The 18,302-nt window shown below is 52.3% G+C and overlaps 4 protein-coding genes across 4 annotated transcripts; 2 read left to right on the forward strand and 2 right to left on the reverse strand.

Annotated features, from left to right (window-relative positions):
- Nucleotides 1–4,779: 4,779 nt before the first annotated feature.
- MFIFM68171_08145 (uncharacterized protein) lies at nt 4,780–5,537 on the reverse strand (the record flags this gene model as incomplete). The annotated part of the gene is made up of 2 exons (XM_071063565.1): nt 4,780–5,233; nt 5,305–5,537. 2 exons carry the CDS (start codon nt 5,535–5,537, stop codon nt 4,780–4,782), a joined length of 687 nt encoding a protein of 228 aa, XP_070919666.1.
- A 740-nt stretch (nt 5,538–6,277) lies between these two features.
- MFIFM68171_08146 (uncharacterized protein) lies at nt 6,278–7,942 on the forward strand (the record flags this gene model as incomplete). Its single annotated transcript, XM_071063566.1, has 1 exon — nt 6,278–7,942. The coding sequence occupies one exon, from the start codon at nt 6,278–6,280 to the stop codon at nt 7,940–7,942; it is 1,665 nt and encodes a 554-aa protein (XP_070919667.1).
- A 4,795-nt stretch (nt 7,943–12,737) lies between these two features.
- On the reverse strand, nt 12,738–13,690 carry MFIFM68171_08147 (uncharacterized protein; the record flags this gene model as incomplete). Its single annotated transcript, XM_071063567.1, has 4 exons — nt 12,738–12,774; nt 12,838–13,100; nt 13,159–13,394; nt 13,477–13,690. The coding sequence occupies 4 exons, from the start codon at nt 13,688–13,690 to the stop codon at nt 12,738–12,740; spliced, it is 750 nt and encodes a 249-aa protein (XP_070919668.1).
- A 754-nt stretch (nt 13,691–14,444) lies between these two features.
- On the forward strand, nt 14,445–17,956 carry MFIFM68171_08148 (uncharacterized protein; the record flags this gene model as incomplete). Its single annotated transcript, XM_071063568.1, has 9 exons — nt 14,445–14,482; nt 14,538–14,879; nt 14,947–15,161; nt 15,229–15,280; nt 15,335–15,522; nt 15,572–15,640; nt 15,693–17,045; nt 17,265–17,518; nt 17,765–17,956. The coding sequence occupies 9 exons, from the start codon at nt 14,445–14,447 to the stop codon at nt 17,954–17,956; spliced, it is 2,703 nt and encodes a 900-aa protein (XP_070919669.1).
- Between the last annotated feature and the right edge of the window lie 346 nt (nt 17,957–18,302).

Consider the following 18,302-nt stretch of genomic DNA (forward strand, 5'->3'; position numbering starts at 1 on the left):
TATATATCGGTTTCTCTCTTTCTCTGTCTCTCGGTATGTCCGTATAACAATGATATTGCGCACACGTTGCTAACAGAAGGTTCCAGGGAGTCATAGGCTTGGCCCGGTTGGTGGTTAAGGGAAGTCGTGAAGACGGTTCGGGGGATACAGCAGAAGCAGACGAAAGCACGTCGAGCCGCTGAACGCATTGCCGCGTGGCCAACATCCTTGCTCCATTCAGAGTCCAATGATGGCTGTCAACGAGACGCACACTGTGAGTGGAGCCAAAGCCGTGAGCACAAATGGCACGGAGGACTGCTATCGCGGTTGTTGAAAATACGTGATAAAATCTTGAGCCAATAGACGCTCGCAGTGAGACACTCTGGTTCTGGTGCTGGCGTCGGCATCGCCCGCCAGGCCGATCTGGAGATGGGTCATGGCGCCATGGACTCAAAGATCAAGCCTCCTCGACGCCCAGCCGCGTGGCGATTGGCGACGTCCTTCAGGCTGCAGGCTCATAGCGCTTTTGAGATGGGCTCGATAGCGTATAGGTAAGTAGGATGAAACGGCAAGAAGTGATCCCGATCGCGCCGGTTCGAACAACGGATGTACAGTACATGTCGGAACAGAAGTCCCCGAGCGTACATGTTATTGGTAACGGCAGTCTCTTAGAATTGAACAAGCGAGCTCTACTCTTACCATACACTCACTAACAATAGCCCCTACAGTTTCACTCGTCGAGCTGAACTCAAGTATGTAGGTAATCGTACTTATATACGAGGTGCATCAGCACTCGACCTCCTGTAGGAATATCCAACAAAGCACCGGGAATACCAAACAGAACCTCTGGGCCGAGTCGTGCATCCAGTCCTCAACAAACTGGCCAATCGGATCCCCCGTACAAGCGTCAATTCTTCCCCCATGACCAACGCCACTGGCTCAGTCCTCGGCCACATTCTGCATCTCCTTTATTCGACTTCAATCTGCCCACCTCACCTTTGCCGAATTCCCTGTTTTCATCACGACAACGACGAAAGCCGCGGCGGTAAAACGTTTGGGTCTACCTTATGCAAGCGGAGGTGAAATTGATCCAACGTAACGAAATTAGCCCGAAGAGAAAGGAATTTGTGAAGCATTAGTGACTTTTCCTGTCTCCGAGGGCATCGTTGCGGTGGTAGATGACGAGTGGACTCAGGGGCCAAGACACTCCAACAGGTAGCTTTGCTGTTGCGCCAGCTTGGCGAGGGGTTTTTGAAAATGAAGTTCGCACCGGCAGTGGAGTGCTCCCACTCCTGGAATGGCTTGGGGGTAAAGGCGCGCAGGGCGGCAGTGAGATACACGTATGTACTTACCGGAAGGGCTGCTTTTGCTTGGAAACTTCTCGTCAGCCTACGGTGATCCCTATTTGCATTCCTTTGTCTGCATTGAGGCCCAAAAGCCGCTGTCTCCTGCTGGGGTGGCGGTCACCTCAGCCTCATTGCCGATCTTGTTGAGGAGGATTATGAAATTCTGCTTCGGAGAAACACAATCTGGGAAAGAGGTAGTACAGGCCGGATATCCCGGCTGACGTGGCCTGTGATGGGATGAATGATTGGGTGCATCATAATGTGTGCGAATAAAAGGCGCCGCGTTTGGCTCGCTGGGGCAGCAGGCTGCCTAAAAATGAGCCCAATGTTTTGTTTGTCAGAAATCAGTTACACGAAGCTGGCAATGTTATTAGTAAACGTATATGTGAAATCGGCGTTTACGTAACCAGATATAGCACGCCAATTAGCACATTCGTAGCAATGCAAGAAAGGACTTTGCAAACTCCAAAGAAAGGAACCGAGTCCCCGCAGTATCGAGCCAGCATCATGGGTACAAAGTCAGCGAACCGCCGTTGCCAGCCCGGGTCCACACTTGCAAGAGTACTCAGTATTAGAATATTTACTACTCAGAGTACACATGTGGAGACGACCAGCGCTCCCATGCTGAACAACAGCGCATCTGTCTCAGCCCCGTCCGGCTCTGCACAACATTCGGCGGGAACTTCCAGGGCCTTGGCCCCGGCCTCAACATTCCTCGATACCCTCCCCACATGCAGTGCTGGTTGGTTCTAACCCTCCCTTTGCTTCCACTACGATGATTGCCGATCGGTTTCTATTTCTCACTAGACATTAATTCTGGCTGTCTCTAGTCACCATGTCACAGCAGAAGGTCCTAGACCGGTATCTACAGCCATCGAGAAACAAGGGACCCACAGGGTCGAGAGCGATGAAACGACGGTGTTCAAACCGTTAAGGTTTCTATCCTACGGGTCTGTAATGGTGTATTCGGGATGAACCGAAGTTCTAACTTCACGCTACGTAATTAGAACCGAGGAGACGTGGCAGCTCATTCGTCTTGTCTCTCCCGAGCTAAGAGCATATACTCGGACCAGCCTTACTCGCCGTGCGACACAATGTTGAGCCCGACAGGCTACTCAAAGAAGATGACGATATCTGACGACGAGCTGCCCAACCGAAACCATGCCATGTGTCGTGACTATACGCGGCACGGCGAATTTTAAAGATGAGCTGGTGAACTTCAACGGTGCTCCAATGCAAGCCGTGATGGAACATGAATCACTCGAACCGCCTCGGCCATGCCATCGAGGCTTTCTCGCCGTGGCAGAAGGCATGCAAGGGAAGGTGGGGAAGGGGATTGCTGAGAAGCTTGACGGAATGGCCGACACCGGAATGGCGTTGACCTCCTCTTCACAGGCCACTCGGCCGGAGGCGCGATTGCAAAGCTTTTCTATGCCATGAGCTCATCGCCTGGCAGTTTATTCTCTAGTGTCATCCCAAGTAAGTCAATCATTTATGTCAATCGCCACCACCAAGGCTGGCCTGAACTAACATCGCGTGTCCCACTTTTGTCTTAGGATTCCGCCATTTCCACTGCATCGTCTTTAGTGCGCCGCCCGTAGTTACCTATCCCATCTCACAACCCCAGTCTCCACCTTTTCGATCCGGCTTGTTTCTGAACATGGTCAATGAGAGAGACCCGATTACACTCGCCAAGCAGGAGTACATCCACCTCTTGCTTAAATGTTTCGTCACGGCCCAGAGGCTGAACGGGGCCTCCAACGGAAAGCTTGAGGTGCCTCAGCCGATGCTGCCGCTCAGCGGAACCTGCGTTGTCTTTAGGGATGTCTGTGAGAATATTGAACACACTAAGTGGAGGGCCGCGATAGTTGCGCCGGAGGTGTTGGAGAGGAAATTCTTGGAGACCCGACGATGCATCTTGTCAACAATTACGTGAAAAGAATTAAGGCTGCGCATCAAGCCAGCCGTTTTGAGAGCAATATGTAATGGAAAGCTCAAGACATCCTATTCGGACATTTTAGTAGCAGGAGCCAAGGTTCCACTAATTATCATAAGCTACCGAGCCTTACGCAAGAAGGGCAGCATTTGTGCCGGCTGTGATGCTTCCCCGCCAGATAAGAGGCTCGTTGGCGCAGAGCTCGTCAAAAGTTGGTCATGGTCACGATGTCGTCGACAAGAAGCCATTACCACTTCTCTGCGAAGGTAGCGGGCAGCCCCCCAGCCGCAGTGATTCCCATGGGTGGCGGTCCCAGCATGTGATACCGGTGCTTAGTAGGTCGTGGTGCAGGATGGCGAGGATGCGGCCCCGCACGGCCGCAAAGGGGATACAGTCAACAAGGGCGTTGTGGACTACTGCGATTTGCCAGTCGATGTGCCGCAGCGTGGTGGGTTGCACAGCGTCAGCAGCGTCGGCGGTCCGCAGTCGAGCCCCAGCGTGAACACGTTCTGCCACAGCGCAGCTGCCACATGGATGAACTAGAGCATCAGGCGGACCAACGGAATCAGAACGGACGCCGGCGGGTCGGGATCGCCGACCCGAAGCCGCGTCGGCCGCTCTGAGCAGTTGAGGACATCTAGCATTGTTGTTGTTGTTTTTGTTGAAGAAGTAACATGGCTTACTAGCATGATTAAGTCTGCGGAAGTCGGACTGAGATTCCCACTCGGACTGTCCATAAACAACAGGTGGTCGCCATCCGCTTGAACCGGAGGTTCGGCAGATCCGGAGCGTACAAACAACTGGGCCTGTAGCAAAAGAAACCGTTGTCGCGCTGGAAATCGCACTTGTAGAGCTCGGCCCCTAACCACTGAGCTCAGCAGCTCATTATATAAGCTCGCCCAGACTATTTCCTTTGTATTTAAACCAGCTTTTCGGTCTCCTACTCCAGTAGATAGATCCTTAGAGACTTCAACCTTTCCACCCACTTCCTACAACCTCTACTTAGCTCCTGTACACGTGACAACTATAGGCGTTCTAGAAAACTTTTCCGCCTTCCTGTGCTCGAGCACCGTCGTGAGGGAGGCATCTTGACTGTATAGAGTCTAGATATCGATTTTAAGGTATCATAATTATTCCCGCCCACTTATGACCATTGCTCACGTCTAGTGTAGCGGAACCGGTCCGGCCAGCCGGTGACATCAAGTGGGATCTATCCACTTTCCTTAACCTAGGAGAATGGCTAAGGAGTTACACTCCCTAACTCCGCGCGTATGACCCTTGCACCCATAAGTACCTACCTTATCTATGCTCACCCCACACCTTGGGCCTCTTCTGATTACACGTAGAGAAGAAATGAGGTGCACAATATGGCAATGGCAAACTGGAGATTCCTGGAGTGTCCGTCAGCCCCTGAGGTCGGGCGTGGGATTGGGGAGGTCGGGCTGGGGAAGGGACTAGTTGGCTTGGCCTTTATGCCCGTTGAACGACGGTCAAAATTAGTTCATGTTGCGTTTTGGATTAGGAGCGCTCAAAACTCACCGTCGTAGGCCCGATTATTGGGATGAAAGGCTCGCCGCCCGTAGCCGACGGTATCGTCGGCGTCACAGAGCAGTAAATGGCGCCCCACATCGAAGCAGGATTTGGTGTCTGCCTGTAACAGCTCACCGAGCCATCGACCTCGCATTTAGATGCGAAGGCAATGATGTCGCTACGACAGAGGCATGACGACAGCTCTGCCAAGGATGTGTGGGAGCTAGAGCAAGACGAGTCTGCCGCGTCCCACATCATGCAAAGATTGAATGCCGACTGACAGCTCCCCCCGTCGTGGGTCGCAGTCAGGCGAATATCAGCTGGCGTGGTCGGGGTGGCTGTGAAGTAAGGCCGACAGGCTTCGTTCCACTCGGCGATTGTGGTATCCCATTCGGCATCAAATTCAGTCGTGAGCATACACTGGCGGATATCGTTCTTGCAGCTGGCGATTTTGGCGCCGTTAAACATTGCCTCTCCAGCAAGAGGATCGACAACGGTATAGAGATGGCCTACCCAACATGCGCGTTAAGAATGTCTTGCGTGCAGACGTATCTGGCCAGCTCCTCGTCTGAGACCTGCTGATTGCGGAGTTCTTGGATACGGGTCTGCATGACCGCTAGATTGTCGCAGTTTGGGAGGCTCGTGATAGTACCTGGCAAGCACATCGTGGCTGGGTCAAAGTTCTGTCGGCGAAGAAGGCTCCCCGCCCGAGAGCCGAAGAAGTGCCGGGGATAATACATTGCCATGGCCGCTGGAGATATCAACTGTAGATATGATCAAGGTAGGTATGGTGGTCTTCAGCCTCCTATAAGTGCGAAGTGCTCGGTGGCAAATTGTGAACCTCCCAAGTCAAGAGCCTTGGGTGCTGCGAAGGCCAGACCCAGGCAGATGACGGATATATATATGTATCCACCCTTCTTCTGAGACTTGGCCAAGGCTTTTGCCATGGACGATGTGTCGCGGCGTTTCCCGCCTTGGCATGAGCATGCCCATGTCTGAGCAACCTCTTGGATTGGCACTCGGTGATGCCAAGTCAGCCACAAGCTCACGAAACCCGGAAACTGCTCACCCACAGGTGACACCACATGAAGCTCAACACCGATTGGTTCATTGTTGTTTGGGAACAGGCAAAAGAACGGGACTCCACGGAGACCATATGCCAGAGGCTCGGCATGCCAATGGAAGACAAGCCAAAGCATTGTTGTCTGGTGTGCTGCCCATCACCCCCGTCCTTCAGTCTTCCCCGTCGTTTATGTCAGCTCAAGGGAGATATTGACACCCATTACCTTTATATAATATGGCAAATCACAATGTTGGCAGTGATTCGGCTCAGCCACCGTCAGATGTCGCAGCCGAACGCAGTGGACATGAAGCCAGCCCCCATTCACATGAACATCCAAACCCGACGGAAGAACCCGGACACGGCCCACGACAGGAATGGTTTCCAATTCCCCTCAAACCATGGTCTCTAGGCCTCTTTGCCGCCATGGTCTTAGGAATGATTGGGGTGATAATTGGTTTGCTAGTCCGATCTCAGAGAGCAAACGGCTTCACCACCATTGATGGATACCTCACCGTGCTTGGCTTCAACGCGCTGCACCTTCTGTGGACAACCCTACCCACTGGTGCATTCACCCTGCTCAATATATTCTGGGGTGAGATTGTCAGCTCTACTTCGGAGCGCCAGCCGTTTATCGACTTAGCGGCGCCTCACGGTGGGACGGCGCGACAGACAGTCGCGCTCTCGTACAGAACACAGTTCATAGCCTGCAGAATACGGCTGGCATTTAAAAATCATCATTGGGTTGTTGGGCTTGTGGAGTTAGGGAAGCTGTTGTCCAGCGTGCTACCCCCTCTGTCGTCTTCACTGTTTCTCGCAAAGCCGGCCCTGTTCGCTCAGCAGGCTTCGGTCCTCTTCAACAGGACCTTCGACCTAGCCGCCATGAGCGCTTCCATGGACAGCCGCGCCATCATCGACACAGCTACAGCGATGCTTCTGTACGGAGCAGGCCAAGTCCCGTGGACCGACCGGGAATATGCCTTTCGTCCCTTCTATCCTGTTAACCTCACCTCCGAAATGCGCATAAACAGCACCTCCCTTACCGCTCGCACTATTGGCCACTCAGCGGAGCTCGATTGCTCGGTTCTGGACCCGAATAAGGACTATCAGGTCAGTGCCAGGTCCCAAACTTCCCCACCCAATGTTGTGGTCGATCTGCGCTTCACAGCTATCGATCAAGGCTGTCCCTGGCAGCAAGACATGACCGTCATCCAAGGCGAGGGCGCATACCTCAGCACATCAACCATAACCACATGCGGTGCTGCTGCTCAACACGGCCGGCTTGTCTTCATTTACGGAAGCTTTTCCGAGTCGTCGCCGCCCACGTTCCTCGCCAACACGAGCGTGGTGTCCTGCATCGTCAAATACCAGAGCACGGAAGGCGATCTCACCATCTCTGTCCTTCAGTCCCTTGAAGGCACCCCGGGCACAGGTGCCGGTTGGCGAGTCCAACAGTTCCGCCCGACCAGCCCGGCCCGTGACGCGCGCGACGACTGGCGCGGGTCCTGGCCTCTTTTCGAGCGGAAACTCTTCAGCTCGCAGTCCTTCTCGTCACAAACGGCGTGGAAGACAAGTGACTTTGGAGCGCTGGTCCTCTACCGCGCCATACAACGGCAAAATGGGGACGGCTATGGCAGCGCAAGCAGCACAGACACGTCTTTGGTGGTGGACGGAGATGTTCTGGCGGATTCTATTTCGGATGTGTTTTCCTCGGTGTACACGATGGCAATGGCAACGGGTGGACTGGTAGGGCTAGGAAATGGTAGGACGGAAATCCAGACGGGGTTTCTGGGGAGAGAGCTGACTCGGTTGTTTGTGGTGAACTGGGTTGCGTATGTGATTTTCGCGATTCTTGGGGCGGTTTTGGCTTTGACGGTGCTGGTGTATGGACACGTTCATGCCCGTCACGGGAGAACGTACTTAGCTGAAGAGCCGGCTACGTTGGAAAGTTTCGCGCGGCTGCTTAGCGAGAGTGAGCTGGCCAAAGAGGTGAAGAGTAAAGAACAAGTCACTGATGGATCGCGCTGGAGGATGGATCCGATTAAGTATTTCACTGTTGTCAAGTTTGTTTCCGAGCCAGAGGCTATATAGCAAAGGTCAGTCACAGGGCAGGCCTTATTACCATCAATATGCGATCCCATCCCTGTATCTAAAGTATTGCGGGGAATCGTATTTTATTAGCGAAAAGTCTTCCGTTCCTTTGCAGCTAAGTTATATAGCTTTCTTTTACTAATATTTCCTCTTGCTTGTCAATATTGATTTTCCACCCCGCCTATCGAGTTGGGGAAACTTGTCCCCTGGGATCTGGGGACTCAAGTCGGGATAAGGGTATCTACTTTTTTACTCTCATACTCAAGTAAGGCCGTCTAAGCCGTTGTCCACTTTTACAGGATCTAATCAATCATGCACATCTTTCGCACTTGTTGTTCGCCAAATTGTGTGCTTTGCCTTAATGATTTGCGGAGTGGTCTCCCCCGATTAGAGGAACTTCCATTTGTCGATGTCGTTTTGAGTTTCTCTGGGTTGCAGGAAATGCTTTTATGATTGCGCGGCCTCGCCTGTCTTTGCCCCTCCCCTTGTTCAGTAGATATGGGTATATATGTGTGTTTCTGAGCCATTTCACTAGGCTTTCCTGGGAGAAGCTCCCGGGCGGTGGGAACTGCTGGAACAGCAATAATCTCCTGCTCCGGCATGGCGCGGACATCACGACTCTATGCAGAGACCCAAGGTAATAACCCACCGAACTTGGAGTTGTGATGCATGTGCCTCGTGTCGCCGCTTAGTAGTCCCTATTTGGGACGTATTGTGTCCCCCAGGTCCTTCTCGCTGAGTATACGCTGGATTTCAGGTTCTTTAAGGAGTCCATCACGGGTATATTCTGGAACCCGTTCAATGCCGAGGACTGTCTCAAGAACGCAGAGGGACAACATGGCTTCGTCCTTCTCGGAAAGCAACTGGTTCTGGAGGTATTCATTCCAATATCATGTATAAAGAGGTAAACCACGAGGTTCATCTAGGGAAATGTGCTTACATCTTGGTATTAAAACGCTGCTGACCAGCTTCGTCAAGTTGTTTGGGGCATTCCTTAATCCGGCTGTGCATAACAGACAACTTATCGTTGGCTTTATTAGGGGGGTGTGGTGAAGTTTTGAGCTTTGCTAAACACGATGATCAACCCTGGAAGAGTCATTTTGAATGGGCCTATACACATCCAAGATAGACGAAATAACCGGCATGATAGAGCACCAGGGGCAATCATGTACAATACGGATCACGGTTTATAAAACCAACCGGCGTCCGAGAGACCTGGCCTCCGTGGGACGATAAGACGCTTGGCTGATGTTGGTTCATCTGCTCGGAGTCGGTTGCACATAGTTGGGTCAGTTCCCCGTAGACCCCGTGTGATGATCTAATAAGTCAAAGAAACGTCAGTGCCTGAGTGGGAACGGGTCTGCAAGGTGTCGACCATTGCATCCGGTCACCGGAAGGTAGGCTCTAGTGTACCATGGAATGCAGTTATCCCTTGCTGCAGCTGCGAAGGACAAAGTACCGAAGTCACAGAGAGCCATCAAAGGGGGTTGGGCGTGAATGGAGAAGAGTGAACATGACGTTCTAGTGATACAGAAGCTTTGGACATGAAGTTTCCGATCAAGATTTCTGTGGCGGGAGGACCAAAATGCTGAATTCACCTACTAGCTATATATCGCCATGCCCAGCAGCCGAGCAACCCGTCTTGCGCTGGCACCGTACAGGCATAAAAAAACAACACGCAGCCAAATTTGAGGCAAGAGAATTGCTGGATACTGGGAATATGAACCTTACGGGATAATTGGCCGGACAGTGTGTGACGAGCGTAGGGTACAAAGGCCTCTAGCATGCAGGGCTCTCCCCAATGATGGTGGTTAAGGCATAGGATTAAGTGAAGTCGATATAGGACTGCCCGTAGTCGACGTATATAGACGATAATGGCAACATCAGAATCAGGGGGAGTGGGCAGAGAGGGCTTTCCAGGTTGGTAAAGAACATAACGGATAGTTCGCAGCTGGTATTAAAATAGTTGAGTCCTGGAAAAGGAGGTTTATTGTCGGATAAGGTACGTTGGGAGTTTGCCTATTCCAGGTTACTTGTAAATGGTCTGGAGATGTCAGAATTGCCACCTTATCATGGTATTTCGGCGCAGAGTATGGCGGGAGAAAGTTGGATAGACAGCTGCTCGCCTGGTGCTCCATCGCTGCATAACGCGCCAGCCAGAATTTCTGAAGACAGACCCCATCATTATTTGTATTAATCTCTTGCTCAACTACTCCTCCTCTTATCTCAACTGTCCAGATACACTGCCGTGGTGCCTCGTATCCATTATCGTATGCACCCTGCAACGCTGTCGATGTGTCGATGGAACTGCCAAAACTGCCAGTAGAATCAGGAGATGGGAGTTCCAGATAATCCTACGGATCCGGGTTAGAGGTGACGCTCTCATCCTCCGTGGGTTCCATTAAGTTGGCGCCGCTCTCAGTTGGGGGTGTGCAAGGAGGCCCGTAAGACGAGCCACTATCGCTATCTCCCGACCCCGTCGAACTGGTATTCTGACTGAAGTTGATTTCAGAGACCGGGCACAGCACGCCCCCCGATCGTTGCTGTTTGTAGTAAATGTGAATGAACGGACATTGCACCGTTATCTCAACGGTTCGCCTGACCCGAATTATCCCGTGACTATCGACGCGTGAGGACTGCATCGCGCTAGATGGAGTGACCTGAGGGAGGATTGAGAAACTAGTTCGCGCTCTTTCTTCGCTGGCGAGTGCGAGGCGTGAACAAGGAATCGGACTCAAACCCTCTGCCCGTGTTCCCGGAAGTTCAGGACGGAGAACATAACCTCCCACCACTTACAGCGACCCAGCAAAACAAGCTAGCTCGATTAGGGGGCATTGAGGGGGAACGTCACAAGGCCGGTTCTCGTGCAACTTCGCACGGCGGGCGGCCGTTCCGGATTAGCGGTTTTGTGCCCTTCCCTATTTCTGGCTTAGTGGGGGCGGAGTTGCAAGCAACCCAAGATAAGCGGGATACTGGTCACCTTCTCAAGCCCGGAACGGATCCGGAGCGCCCTTGGGAGTGTATAAGCACCGGGACTATCAGTCCCTTGACACCTGTGCAGACGTAGAGGAGGGGTGTACATGTGGTGGCTAGAAGCAGCCTCGGTATCGCAGATCGTTTCCTCTTGTCAACGGATGCCTTGCAACCACCTTGGAGCAGGACGCAGATATATAATCAATACCATTTTCATATCACGAAGCGGATCCTGTACTATCGTAGTACACGGAGACCATCCTACACGCCGCGCACCCCCTCCTGCGAGGACGGTCCCCCATGCTCCTTGGCTTGCTAGGTGCTTTGGACACTTTATTATCCCAGCGGCGGGATCTAAAGCTTGCTGACATCTGGGTAGTATCCAGCTGCCTGGACAAGTTCCTCGAATAAATATCGCGGCCGTCCAAGACATTGATATCCTTTCAGTCAGAGCCCTCCTGGGCAGAATTGTTGAGATTTATAAAGAGAGGCTGAAAGACATCGCTCGGATCGCTACAGGAAAAGGACGGCATAAAATCAGCGAGATAAGTTCACAAAGTTCTCCTAGTATCCTTCTATACGTATGGATTTGATAGGTGGTCCTACCCGTTTCTACGTTGATGCGCGCTACTTAGGGGACGACAGGGAATGATTGCTGTTGATAAGATGCTCCCCTGATAGAAGTTTGAGATTGCATTTGCTAGTTCCTGTATAGGAAGCATGCTATATTAATATATCCTACAGATCCAACTGTCCCTTGCTTTGTTTTTCAGGCCGTCCAGGCTTAAAGGGCTGTCTTACCATAATTGCCCTGTGACTACCGTCCAGTCCTCTTCGAGCGGCCGAACGTCCGTCTGTGAACTGCCAGACGACCAGGAAGTCACTCAACCGGCTATGGGAGTCTTGTGCGTGCACTGAAAATCCACGCACCATCTCTCCTAACGCATTGAGATCGTATGGATCTCTGTGCAGGATCACTAGTATCTTTTCGCGGCCTTGGGCAGCATCGGCTGGTACTGCGTGAAGTTTCCCCATTTGTACTGCCTTGTACTAGCTCCTCCAAACTCGGCCACGACGACCTTGCCCTCGCCCAGCCCATATAAACCTTTTACCACTAGGGCGATCCCATTGGCCTCGAAAACCTACTTCCAATCTTCAACAACTTGAGGTTTACTAGCACGTGGAACCTATCTGGATCCTAATAGCTATTTAGTCTGGATCTCCCTTCTTTTAGTTTCTCAGCTTCTTCTCCCACCCACTACCTACCATTTTACCTTCCGAGGTTTCCGAACCTGAACCCAGCGTCGTCGCATTTTGTGCACTAGAAGAAGTCGACGTTCCAGAATATCGCCCTCCATTAAAATTGGCCGTAGCTGGATCTACAGGTTTTGTTTCAGATGAGATCTTTCACCAAGCCCTCGTAAATCTAGCTACCATATCCGACATTGCCGTTGGCCGCGGCCCGGCCCCCGAGCTAGTAGATGCTACGGGACCGACTACCGGCGGCACCAAGCGCGAATCAGTTATCCTCCGGGACTTTGATAATCAGTACCTAAAAAGTATAAAAAAGGAGTTGCCTGGGACTGATTCTCGTATCTAGTATTGTAATCTCTGAAGATACTATGCTAACTTTGTTTTTGAAGTAGTGCTAAGTAATTGGAAATTAACCTAACTTATAGGACCATCGCTATTAATTATACTGATAAGATTGGAAGTAGTCCCTTAGGAATAGATAGTCAAAGTTCAGCAACCGCCATTCAACCTAATAACAGACAATCACCTCTATTAACACTCCGTGACATGCTATACCTGATGCCAGTTGCTATTTATCTGCAAAAACAATCAGAACAGCAGCGTATCTGGCACGGCAGACATGTTAGCTAGGTTCTTCCGGACAACATGTGAGGGAAATCTCCACTTACGCAGACACAGCCATGATAATCTCATGGTCTCGACACGCTGTAGCAACCGCCATGACCACAGCCATAGCGGTGCAGCACAGAGCCACAATGGTGATTATCGTCGACCTGTCTTCAACGGTCGAGAGAATCCCGATGGGCACTAAAAGCAAGATGGACGACGTCGCTGTCACGACTGCGCGCATGATGAGCCTGACGTTGTCGTCGTCGTAAAGGTAGATCTTCCCTGTGTGGGAAACGGGGACGGTACGGCCGCCAAATGCTGGCTGCATCATTACGCCGTGTCAGTGTCTCATTTCTGCGTCTGAGAGGGGATTCACTCACCATGGAAAGTAGCCGCCAGGAAACCTGTTCGGTTAAGCGATAAAGCCAGTTCTTGTTCGAATCAAGGCCCGAAAGGGACATAAGATCATCCCCACCATGTCCCTTCTCTTCAAGAAAGTCGATCTCGACGTTACCCGATGGCATGTTTCGCGACGCCCAGCGGCGCAGGTCAGAGATTGGAATGGGCTCCGGTCGTCCCAGCTTGGACAGTTGAGAATACTGTGTCACCGCTTCGTCTGCTTCGGCGATAGTCGCCAGGAGATGTCATTAGTAACACGGGGATCCCCTGAACTTGGGTGTTTTGTATAAAATGCTTACTATATGCTGATAGACGCGCCTCAATTATGTCCTCTAGCGAACCAGAGCCGGAAGCCTTTTCCGTTTCTGTCTCCAGCCTTTTCTCCAACTCGATCAGCTCCGTCTGCATCCGCAGTATATTTCGGATGTTCAGGGTCGAGAAACGACGGAAGATGAGGTACGCGTTGTCTTTGTTCATGAACCTAGCAAGTCGGTCGTGTGTATCATCCGCCATTTGAATGGTTGTTGTACCACTTGTGATAGCTGGGGAAGACACAGAAGTTGCAGATGAAAAGGTGGTTGTTCCGCTGGCAGTGGCAACTGGGAGAATCGGTCCCTGAGAGGGGACTTCAGGTTCTTCTTTCACCAGTCGTGTGCCATAGGTTCGGCCGCGTCTGCGAAGTGCTTGTTGGATGCGCAGATGCTCAGCTGCATGCTCCTCCAGCTCAGCTCTAGCCGTTGTCAGCCCTGGTCATTTGGCGGCGGGAGTCAAGTAGCACTCACTCGCTTTCAAACCTTTTCCCTGGACAGTGACGGCAAATCATCATGCTCTAAAGTTTGAATCGGCAGCTCACAGGTTGGTTCAACTTGGATAGTGATTTTCCGCGTGTGGAATTGGGCACCGCGCAAGGCTACGAGGGTCACAATCGGTCAGCCAGGGTTTGATTCAGAAACTTGGCGTCTCTCCTGATGCAAGATTCAGCCGCGGCCAGTAGTTGCGCCGCTGCAGCAAGCTGACCGGATCAAACTACCCCACCCTCCCCCTCCCCAAATGAACCAATAGGAGGGCAGATCAAGTCACACCTGTTTTTTCACAGCCACAATCCCATCCCGCACAGATGGCGAAGAGCTGGAAGACAAATAACGTGGGGTTCCCATGTCTATTAGACCCCCGGGAGAGACGGTATTTCGTTCCTTTTCAACAAAACATCCTGGCGAGATAAAACGGCGTCGCTTTATCCGTTCTCTAGAGCCACCGATATTAGGCAATGGAGTGCCGACATTGTCAAGAGAAATTCGAACAGGAGTGGGCTTATTTCCTGATCAACAGTTGACTAATTTAACCCTGACTATGATGACAGAGCCGAATTTGCAGCCCACCGCTACAAACACGCCAAAATCCAGGAGCAGCTCAAGCGGACGGGCAAACGCACCTACGGTGCTCGATACGCAGAAGATGGGTCGCCTAAGGGCAAAGAGCTTGAACTCAAGAAGCTGGAGCAGCCAAAGGCGCAGCAAACGACCCCACCAGTCCGGAGCAAGCCAGAGTCGACGCCTGCAGCAAACTCTGCCAACAAGATCGTGCTCGAGCGGGTCCAGGGCATAGTCGCCAGGTTCGAGCCGTATGAAGATGGCGTCGAAATCAAAGTACCGCAGCCCGCTGAACTGCCGTGTCCGGATTGTGATTTCAAGCTCCGGAACAAGTAATTTTATCCCCACTGGCCTTCAGCCTGTCGAGAGCTAAGTTGCAGATGTCTAACTTCATCACAGAAAAGAACTCGACGAACACATCCTCTCGATCTACTGCCGCGGGAGTCACATCGTTCAGTATCCGCTATGCATCGACAGCTCGAAACCCCGGGGCTATTATGTGGAAGAGGTGCTCGTCCCGTTTGACGAGCACGCGCATCCCTCCGAGTTTCAGTGCTGCAAGTGCGAGGAGAAATTCCCGTCCCTCAAAGCGATGGAAGAGCATGAAGCGACTCGTGAGTATACCGTTTAACTACTCATGGGATACCTATGTGTAACTTGAGCTAATATACAAGACCATAGACCCCATGTTGCCGCAGATATGCCTGCACTGCAGTAAAGTGTTTGGTACGGAGTGAGTTGACTGCTGATTCATCACAGCCAAAGCTTTCAAGCTCACAACACTCAGATACGAGCTGGAAAACCATTACGACTGGCACGATGACATGGAGTATAGGCAAATGCTGGACAGGCTTCCCGCCGAGCCGCGAGTCGCCGATAATCAGAATAAAGAGGAGGACGTTGTCTCGGCCGATGTCCTAGACCTCGGGAATGGTCTCTTGAAGATTCCCTTTGACTATTTTGTTGGGAAGAAAGGTGTGTACTCATATCCCAATCTCGTGATTATACGAATTAACAGATATAGCTCCCGGCCTCCCAAAAGACGGGACACTAGCCGGCATCAGCTCGATCAGCAGAGAAGATGTAGAGATGCGTAAGTACAATCCCCAACCTCCATAACATGCATTCTCTCACCGCCTCATCAGGCTTTGCTCCTCGCGGTCACCTAGTCAAACCAGACACCCACTATTACTCAGTCCCAACCGGCATGACACAGGAAGCAGCGGACAGGATCATAGCACAGCAGGATGTCAACCCGAACCGTCTCTTGTTGCTCAACGGTGGACGGATGAACAAGGTAGGCCCCGGGACGCCCCCAGAAGATGAGACTTCTGCGTCCAACCCCGACAATTCAGAGCCTCTGGTATTACTTGCGCACGGCTGTCCGACTGGAATTCAAGTGCGCGATCTATCCGGCCGCAAAAGGTGGATGAGTGGAGACGCCTTTGCCAAGGTCACGATATTTGTGGTTGGGTCGTCAAACTTTGACAAGAAGTTCGGAACGGCCCTCGACGAGGCCGTCGGATGGGAAGAAAGCGGGAACCTCAACAAGGCTCTATCGTCATGGAAGCAGGTGCTCGAGCTGCTGACGGGTCCCGACGCAACACATATTGACCGCCAAAAACCCTTCATGACACTGACGAAGCTAGCTCTGCTGTCGTCACGGCTGAAGCGGACTGATGAAGCCATCAGTTATTGGTGCGATGCGCTGGAGTTGTCGGAGAAGTTATATGGCATCCACAGCATCAATAACTTCAACATCATCAACTCGATCGCCGTCATCTTTGACGAACGGGGAGACTATGCCCAAGCAGCGCCTCTTTACCGTCGCTCCCTCGCCGGCCGGCTACGAATCAACGGCCCAGGCCACGCCGACACACTGATGAGCATGCAGGAACTGGGCATGGCCAACATGCGGCTGGACAACCTAACTGCCACCCGCAAACTCCTCGAGAAAGCCTGTCTTGGCTACGAGAACCTCCGACCGCGAGACGACAAGATGGGCTTCACGGTTCTCCAGAATCTCGCGTCGATTTACGGCGTCTTGGGCATGAAGAAAGACGCGAGGGCGCTCCTAATTAACGGCATCCCTCGTATCCACGCCGCTCTCGGCCTCGAGGATAAGATCCTTGCTTATGCTCTCAACAACTGCCTCCAACATCATGAAGGGGCTGTTCTCCCTACTGTCATATTCGATACTATCCAAGCTCTCCGCCAGTCCCGTTCCGAGCACTGGTTGGTGGTAACCGAGGCCTTTGCAGCTTTCTATTGCAACAACCGTCGATACCGCGACGCTCTCCCCCTCTACCGAGACGCCATCCAACGGCGTCGCCAGCAACATCTTCCCAACGACTCCAGCCTCGTCAACAACGTCCACGCCGTCGCCCTCTGTCACGAACACCTTGCCGAATTCGTCAAGGCAGAAACCGCCTACCGCGAATTGGCATCCATCACTGCTCCGGGGACATCACTTCATGCCTTCGCCACGCAATCCGTGGGTATGATGCGTTATCGACTGGACTGCATCTCCACCGAACGTACCAAATGGAATCTCCCTCCTTGCTCCTCCCCCTCGTCTCTTAGCGATCCCCGCCCGTGCGCAGTCTGCAGGAGGCACACCAACCATTTATGTCCAGACTGCCAAATCACCCCCCTGTGCCGACCTGAAATCTCCGGCTCCCCTTCCTGCGCCGAGAAACACAAACACAATCTACCAGTAGCAACAGCCACCAGACCAGACAACCAAACCGATGCAAGCATATCATGCGTCCCCTCCCTCCTCCCCTCCGAATCCCTCACCGCAATGCTCGAGCAAGATTACCCCGCCCCGAACCTCGAAGCCCGGTTCCAAACCCTCTTTCCCCACGACGACAACCTCCGCAACCTCCTCTCCGCCTCGGGGAAAACCCAGCCTAAATTATTATCTTCGCAAGCGCTGTTCGTCGCTAAAAGGCCGCAGTGTATCGCTACTGTACGTCTGCCCAAGCGAAAGGATAGGCTGGTATCACTTTGGTTCAACGGTCGGTGTGGTGCCGATGTGAGGACACGTTGGTTGGGTCGCGGGGCCGTTGTGGGTGGGTGGAAGGATTTGGGGGATTTGCAGTTGGGGATGATGTATTTGTATCCTTCAGCTAGACGTGATGGTGATGGCGGCGGGGGTGGTGATGATGATGATGATGATGAAGGAGACTGTTGGTTGTTGGTTGCGCCTGGGAAGGAGACGCTAGACAACGCGAAGAGAGAGAGGGAGGGGGTGTTTGCTGATGGAAAGGGGGTGACGGCGGAGGGAGTGCCGGATATGGAAATGCTGGAGTGGCTGCAGCTGGTGGTTGCTGAGAAGTGGAACCAAAATGGCGGGAAAGGGCCCGAGTTGGAGCTGGCGCTTATCATGATGGATTGGGAGTGTTGAGAAGGGCTAGACATTGGGATTCTTGTGCTTATACTCCTTACTCACGTCGTTGCGTTGTTTTGATAATCAATGGAGCTGCCATCTGCGCTTCGGTTCTTTCAAGTTACTCTTAGGGCAGTGAATGGAGACGTTGCAGAGTTGCATGGCCGGGGCCACGATGCAAGTACACTAAACGAAGAAGTCCGATGCCTGTGGCTATGCACCCAAAGCCTATAAAGATGAATTTTATCGGCCTCAAGACTGTCCCATAAAGAGCTGCCTACTTTAGTTTCCATCACCAAGAGGTCAAGTATGGCTCCTTGAGGCGCTCTACGGTTGGGACATGATTTGTCTACGTAGTTTCTTC

This window comes from Madurella fahalii (genome assembly GCF_045866475.1).
Source record: "Madurella fahalii IFM 68171 DNA, scaffold_4, whole genome shotgun sequence".
In the NCBI taxonomy this organism is placed as follows: domain Eukaryota; kingdom Fungi; phylum Ascomycota; class Sordariomycetes; order Sordariales; genus Madurella; species Madurella fahalii.